Source organism: Akebia trifoliata, chromosome 8, assembly GCF_017979445.1.
Source record: "Akebia trifoliata isolate Shusen 1 chromosome 8, ASM1797944v1, whole genome shotgun sequence".
Lineage (NCBI taxonomy): Eukaryota > Viridiplantae > Streptophyta > Magnoliopsida > Ranunculales > Lardizabalaceae > Akebia > Akebia trifoliata.
The window spans coordinates 49,089,738-49,098,327 of NC_141382.1; the positions used below are offsets into that span (position 1 = coordinate 49,089,738).

Below are 8,590 nucleotides of genomic sequence, written 5' to 3' on the forward strand. Positions count from 1 at the left end.
TGGCTAAAGATCGTAGATCACTAATTATAAGTATTTAATTAAGTGGGCCAAATGTTCATGTGTCCATGGGTCTAAAAATGTGTGACATCTCTCTTAAAAAAAAAATTAATTTTTAGATGCAAAGTGCTTTATGTTGTCTAAAAGTGCTTTAGAAGATGTGAGAAATTTGGTGAAATTAATTAAATATTAACTTTTATATTTTAGAAATTAAAGAGCGAATACAAGAATAAAAGACAAGAGAGATAATCTTAAGAACAAGTATTTTCATTCTAAAATCCTATAATTTTTGTCATTTGAAATTTTTCAATTTTTTTTTTCTTTTCTAGAAGTCAAAAGAGAATTTGAATAATTTTGATTTTTAACCTATTTCGATTTTGTGACATTTCCATTACTCCGAAAATTGATTGTCTTTAAATATATTTTGATGACTTCATCCTTAACTGTTATCCTTTTTCATTATTAAGAGATTTCTTTTTCTTAATTTCATAAGATTTTCACTATGATATTTGAGATCTTTTCTTGATCTTTCTTAATGTAGGTGGTATCTATAATCAATGGAATTTGATTTAATTTTTATTTTTTTTACTCCATTATTATATCATCTTAGATTGAAAATTATTTCAACTTCTTATCTTTATTCTCATAACGAGAGAAGGTAGATCTGAAGTAGTTCGACACTAAAATTCGAGTTCGAATAAATGCCCCCACGGTAACATTTAAATTTAATATAATGAAGATTATTTTGGTCAAATCCAAAAAATTACAGTCATACATCCCTAAAATCTAATTGATTAGATTTTAAAATTATAAAAATATCTTTTTTACCATGAAAATTTCCAAAATCACACTTCAACTAATATTTTAAATTATAAAGTAAACTCTTTAGAGACATGTGCATTTGCACGTGCCATCTTCTAATTCCAATTATAGTTATCTTGAATCTTAATTTTAAATATAAAGATTTATCCGATAGGCCTAATTGTTCTAAGAACTGGAAGGAAATCTTACTTTATGAAATTTGTTACCCACCAAACGTTCCTTTATAAAAGTAAGGGATTTTTTGTAATAAAATTGTAACAGATAGGTCTGTCTGGTAAATCTGTTATATATAAGGGGTTCCTTGTAGATCACGTGAACCTTTGAATCAATCGACGTAAGCACTCATCCACGTGTAAGTAAATCCAAAATGTCTGAGATGAAACGGACTAATTAGTTGTACGGTTCGTTAAGATTGACAAAATTGTCCGTAGCGTTTGAGATTGGTGACTCATCTCTCTTTCTCTATTCCTGACTTTGAAATTTTCGTCGTTCGGGTCAGTCTTATTGGATCCCGCGAAACTGCCACCACTTCTCTCTCTCTCTCTCTTAGAAATGCCCTCCAAATTTGAATTTCTCTTTCTTAAAGAATATCGTTAATTCTAGAAGAAGACTTCAATTCCTCCCTAATCTTCATGCACTCTTCTTCGTGCCACACAACCTAAGCAACAATCCTTTCTTCTTTTTCTACGTCAATTTTTATGTACCCCACACCACAACCATATAGTTCCGATTCGGTATTTCGCAACCTATCCCAATAAATGATTTCAAACCTTAATCACTTAAAGTTTTAGATGAAGAGTTTCCTGGCTTCCTACATAGGAATTCAATGGAAATTTAATATGATTCTCCTTGTTGACTTTGTAAGCTTTTTTCAGAATTCAAAAACACGTGCTATTCGACTCGATTGTCTCGAGTTGATTCTATGAGCCAAAGAACTATACAATATATTTATGAGTGATCTAGATATTTGAACAATGGAAAAAAAAAAAAAAAAGAAATTAGTTTGGTTCGTCGAACTAATTAAAAAATGATTGGGTTTGCCTAATCAAGTTGTGGGGTTTTTTGAACTTAATTCTTTGGTTCGTTGAGTCAAATGTTTTGATTTGTTGAATCCAACCAAAATTCAATGGATTCGTTTTGTATTGATTATGTACCAATTTATTTTGTATTGATTTTATGAATCACACCACCAATGACTTTCGAGTCGTCTCAGAAGTATTTTAAAACTATCGATATATCGATCCAAAAATATCAAGTTGGGTTTGATTATTAATAGAGTCGTGCTGGAGTAATATTATTGGGGACATCGATTGATGTGAATGCGTGTTAAAATCATAACTATTTTTCATCGAGATATGATTGAGATCTCAATGAAAACACCTATGCTCCTGTGCAGACCAATGTCCCTCATATAATGTTACTTCAGCATTATTTTTATCAATAATAAAAAGAAGTGGTGAACATATTGCCGCATGACATGAAAACAAAAAGCTTGAGAGAAAAAGGAGTCCATGATTTTTAAAGTGACACGTGGCATTTCCTTAGGACAATTATATCACTTAAATTATAAAACAAACCGTATGACGTGACTAAATTGACGGAATGAACACTAAGATGCCTATGTCCTACCTTAACACTGTCGTAGTACTGCGTTTTGAAAGCCATTTCCCATGGGCAATATTGTCAATTGGTTCGCTTAGGTTTATTATTTCAATTTGCTATAAATCTATCGACTCCGCATCAGTTAATGTGTTACATTCCTCTCGAATGGGATGGTCTCTATGTGACATGTTTTGATATTGAGGTTAAAACATATTGAAGAAAACAAATCATTTTTGACAAGTCATGTATGCAGCCAAATATGTTTAACCTCTAATCAAAATGTGCCACATAGACTTGTATGACAATAGAAAAAAGACACGGCACTACATCACAACTCATTCAATCCATGCGAGTTACGGGTGAAAAAGTATTTATGATTCTTATACACTTTTACATCAGGATGTGCGATGTGAGGTACAATTTTAAGGTCACTTCAACACGATTCTTTAAAAAATATAAGCATAATAAAATTAAAAAAAAAAAAAATAAATCCATTGTATCTTTATCCATTTTGTTTTTCGAGCCCAGTGACAAATTCAACGGCTGAAATGATTAGGTGCACTGATTGGTTATTACAAATTCATTATAATCCCCAAGCTAAATTTGAATCCTAAAAGGTGCCTTTTTGTCTTTAGATTCCATCTTAAAAGATAATAAAGTTTAGCTTTTTCAATCAAAATTCGTAAAAAATTATAAAGGTAAGGATAATATTTAGAGAAAAAAGGGTTGAATTATCAATTCGTGAGCTGAATTTGAAGAATTTACGACTGCTCACTTTAAAACTCCGAATTTGTTACTGTTTACATTTTGATAATTAAAATAACCAGTGAGCTAGAATTGTAAATTCATCAAAAGTTGATCACTTTTTCGTAAATATCCCAAAAATAAAATAAATTCAAATTTGATATTTGTTTGTGACAATTTATATTTAAAATTAAATACAAATTTTCCTGAATCTTTGAAAATTAAAAATTAACATATAATAATACATTTGTAATTTTACTGAAGCTTGACTTTAGTGATCACAGACTACCCAATCAACCATCACTGCTTATATGCGGTTTGTTTTCTACCAAGTTGGCGTGGGTGCAACGCAATGAGTTTAATTTGTTATTTACATTCATCTTTCCTGGCTTGCTTAAGGGTGGTGTTTATTTTTTAAAATAAACAAAGGGTTATTTAGACATCACCCCTCCTTGTTTTTGCGTATATTAGAGATGCCCCTCTCTGTTTTCAAATTGATGACATACAATCCTTGACTCAGTATACTTTAGAAGACCTTTGGAAAATGACGTTTGTAAAAAATCCTTCATTTTTCTTCCTAAAACCATCTTCAAGCTTTTCAACCTTGAGATAGAATGTAAAATTTATAGATTAGGTTCTTTTTTTAATCGATATTCCTAATATGGAGAGAAAAATAAATAGTTTTTTGGCTAGAAGTTGAAGGTTGAGAGTATTTAGGTCATTGTATATTAATATTGTTATAAGATGTCTAGTATTGTTATTGAGCTTGGGCTTCAAGTGGTAAGGTAGTATCAAAAGAGACCTTTCTTGATATGTATATTAATATCAAAAGCGAATATTTTTTTTAGTATATATTGTATTTTTAGTAGGATTTCTTATGTGTTTTTGCTTTGTGAGATTTCTTGCAACTATAGATAGAGAGTCTATAATTTTTATCATTGATAGTGAATTTTTCTACTTCTCTCTATGAATATAGGTAATTCGTCAAATCACATAAATCTTATGTGTTTATTTTTGTTATTTCTCTTTAATCTTGTTACACTTCCCCACAACATATATCTTAGAGTTGCATAATGAAAATTTCACTGAAATGTAAAGAGTTATGCCATATGTGTAAAACACCCTAGATAAAAAAAGCTTTTCCTGTCTTCATCTTTTCATTGAGAAAGGCTTGATATTAAATATGGCAAGTGATCTTATTATAGCAATTTAAAAGAAAAGGTTGAAATCATGTTTGATAGTGGTGACCAATCATATTCTATGTGAAAAGGTTGAAATTATCTTAGGGTAGACTACATTCTAGAAGAATAAAGCTAGAAAAAGCACCTTGGAATCTATCTTTGGGAGAAGTCTAGAAGAGGAGGGAAGGAGACCAAGCCTTGCACAATCCCACCTTAAAAAAAAAAAAAAAAAAAAAAAAAATCTATTATACACCTCTTTTATTTGCTTCCCTTATAAAAATCAAACAATTTCAATACATCTTTTAATACAAGTGGGTCTAGTCTTACCTCCATTTACTATTGACAACCAAGTGGTAGAGAGTCTAACGCTTATTTATTTATTTTTAAAGAATGTAGAGAGGTATCTTAATTTATAGCTCAATTGATCACAGTAAGTCGAGAAAATCTATTATTGATATTATTTTTATTCTATGATGGGGATGTTTGGACCTGTAAGCTTGACTAGGCCAAGGGTGAGGCATGCAACTGGCTTTTTAGAGCATCACATCTCACGCAAATTCCTCGGATACAAAGAACATATATCAGATAAGCTGGGATAACGAGGGGGGTTTGAACTTAGACATCTCCCTTTTTGAAAGGAGGTCCTGACTACTACGCTCACTTGTGAGTTAAACCTATTATTATTGTTAATTTGAAACTTGTGCTTTAGTATCAGTGGTGCATACTTTGCTAATAAAAGAGGTGTTACATTAAATTGGCAGTTTCCCTAAATGATGCCAAAATCTTATCTTGATTTGGAATTAGTTGACTTTAACTCATGTTATGGTATTATTCACAATGACATGTTCAACATAATTTGAATAAAGTGTTAAACGAGTATAATAGCATCGAGGGATCGTCATCCTCTAACCATGTCTCAACTCTCATTTACATTCAATATGTTATGTTGTTTTCTATTCAAATTAATACCCTTTCGAATAGTTGAATTACTTTAAAAGTAGCGATAAATGCACGTGGTTGGTACGCAACTGGCGTGGCAAAGGCACAAAACCATAGATCTTTTTCTTTGAGATACATAGGAAAAAGTTTGTGGTTTTGATCCCTTGCCACATCAGTTGCGTACTCAAAATCGCGTGCATTCATCATTATTCTTACTTTAAGTGTCTTCTCTCTCATTTCTCTATAATTGTAACTTGATATATTTTCTCAAGGACAATGTTTGGCAACCAACGTTGGGAGTTAAAATTTGTCCTATATGACTTAAATTTTTCTTCAATTCAACTGATTTTTTATGAGGGTAATCTTTATGATGAGGAGATCATCCTCACACATTATTGATAAAAAAAATAAACGGTCCACAATTTTAAATCACTTTTGATGGGATTAGAAGTTGATGAGGATTATTCTTACAAAAAAATCAATATAATCCAAAAAAATTTAAACCATACATGACAAATGCGTTGGCTCCCTAGCAGTACCTATCGAAAGCAACCCTTTTCCCAATTACCTAAAAAACAAAAAACCATGTTCATTTCTCTCTTAAAATAAATAAATGTCCATGTGAAGTGCACTCTAAGACTCTTTAAAATTCGATTTACACGGGAAAGAAGATGTGGGTTTTCACCGAATGAGGTCCAAATTAGAACTCTTTAAAATATAATCAATTGATTTCATTTGTTCTTGGAGGAAACAAAACACAAAGATCAAATGCTCTGTATCTTATACGAAGTCTCTTATGTGGTACCTATTCAATTACATATTTCATAAGTACATATATATCCCTTAAAGCCTCTACACAACAGTTTCCATATATGTGAAATGTACATCAATTTTTCTCTACATTACTTAAATTATTGGGACCCTTTACCTATGTTGCAAAGTCTAACATAAAAAATAATAATACATTAAATGAAAAAGAATCAATTAGGTCCATTAACATGAAAATGACAACCAATAAAGAAACTCAATTCATTTACAGAGAGAAAATGAAAAGATGTAAGAGAGCAACAGAGAGAGAGAGAGAGAGACAGAACACTCTGTCCTGACATCTGTATTCTCCATTTGATAACTACCTCACCTCTCCCAATCAAATAACACACACCAACTTATATTTAAACCCCAACCTAATCCCCCAATCTCTCTCTCTTCCCCTATTTTATATTATATATATATATATATAAAATACAAGAACCCCAAAACAAATCGATTTTTATTCTTCCACTCCTCTATTGTTCTTTTTTCTTCAAAGGTCCTTTCCTGTTCTTCTCTTTCTCTTTCCAAGAACTTTCTCCCTGTCAAAGACCCATTAGACCCATTCTCTCTCTTTTAACATGAATCAATAAGCAATGAAACTAAACAACAACAACAACAACAACCATTCATAACTCAGCAGAAACAGAACTGAGTCATGAGGCCGATTCAACCCCCACGACCCACCACCAACTCGAACCGCCAACGCAGGCGGTCAGACCTAACTCTCCCTCTCCCGCCACGCGACACATCTCGCGCAGTACCTCTCCCTCTCCCTCCACCCAACTCAACCAACTCCACCGCCTCCGCTTCAACTCACCAAACTCAACTGAGTTTCACCGAACTCGACAAAGAACGTAGAATCGGAAGCGGAAGCGGCGGAACCGTCTACAAGGTACGACACCGTCCCACCGGAAGATCCTACGCCTTGAAAGTCATCTATGGTAATCACGAGGATCATGTACGCCGTCAGATCTGCCGTGAGATCGAGATCCTCAGAACCGTTGATAACCATAACGTCGTTAAGTGCCATGGAATGTTCGATAACGCTGGAGAGATCCAAGTTCTTCTTGAATACATGGATGGCGGATCTCTAGAAGGAACCCACATAGCTCAAGAACAATCTCTAGCTAATCTCAGCCGTCAGATCCTCTGTGGTCTCGCTTACCTCCATAGCCGAAAGATCGTCCATCGCGACATCAAACCATCAAATCTCCTCATCAACGCTCAAAAACAGGTCAAGATTGCAGATTTTGGAGTGAGTCGGATCTTGGCTCAAACCATGGATCCGTGTAATTCATCTGTGGGAACGATTGCTTACATGAGTCCCGAACGGATCAATACGGATCTGAATCATGGAAACTACGATGGCTATGCTGGAGATATATGGAGTTTGGGTGTGAGTATATTGGAGTTTTATTTGGGTAGATTTCCATTCGCAGTGAGTCGACAAGGTGATTGGGCGAGTTTGATGGTTGCGATTTGTATAGCTCCGCCACCTGAAGCACCGGTTACTGCGTCAAGAGAGTTACGTGATTTCTTGGCTTGTTGTTTACAGAGAGATCCAGCGAAACGGTGGACCGCAGCTCGGCTTCTGAGTCATCCTTTTATTGCCCAGAGATTCATCAATCACCACAATAACAACAACAGCAGCAGCAACAACAATCATCCAATCCTTCCCCCTCAATGACTGATTTTTCTTCTCTAAATTTTCAAAATTGGGGTTGTTTCTGATTTCTTTTAAAGGTTTTTTTTTTTTTTTTGGGGATAATTATGCGTTTTCTGAGAATTGGAGAAATGGGTATGTTCGACCAATCTTTCTATCTTTGATTTTCGTGTCAAGTTAGTTTTTTTCCTCAAGATTAAGATTACATTGGTTGCTTTTTTTTTCTTTTAATTTATATATATTTCTTTTACTGTTTTTTTTTTTTTTTTTTTAATTTAAATTGTACTCTTTGAGGTATTATGTTAAAGGTGGGAACGAAGATGGCAGGACTTATTATAACTAATGTTGAGATTTATGGGAAGAAAGTGCGACTTTTGTAATTTGTATGGATCAGTTTCTCATATCATGACCAAAGATACAAAAGTAGAGATTTTCATCTTGTAATTTTATTTTATTTGTTAAGGATGAACCATGGGTCTTGGATTTTTTAGCTTTTGTAGCAGATTTGATAGCCAGAGAGAAGAGAGAGAGAGAGAGAGAGAGAGACCCAAATTGGCTATCTCTTGAGTTTCTCTTCATGAAAGGGGTTACCAAACTCCAGTGTAATTTGTGGACCCCCACCCTTAATTTTGATGGTGGTTATTTAATGGTTTTGATTTGAATTTGATTGACGTGTTATTTCTAGGATTTAGGCCATCCCTTTTAAGGTCGCTAAGTTTTAAGTCCTCCACGCCTTTTCAATTTTCATTGAGACCAGACTTTATATATTGTTGAAGGAGAATAAGTTTTGTATGAATTGTCTAGTAATTGGAAACCACCAAAATCAAAC

The 8,590-nt window shown here is 33.4% G+C and overlaps 1 protein-coding gene across 1 annotated transcript; it reads left to right on the forward strand.

Annotated features, from left to right (window-relative positions):
* Nucleotides 1–6,386: 6,386 nt before the first annotated feature.
* MKK5 (MAP kinase kinase 5) lies at nt 6,387–8,408 on the forward strand. Its single transcript, XM_086449138.1, has one exon. The coding sequence runs from the start codon at nt 6,754–6,756 to the stop codon at nt 7,783–7,785; it is 1,032 nt and encodes a 343-aa protein (XP_086305264.1). The 5' UTR covers nt 6,387–6,753; the 3' UTR covers nt 7,786–8,408.
* The last annotated feature ends 182 nt before the right edge of the window (nt 8,409–8,590 follow it).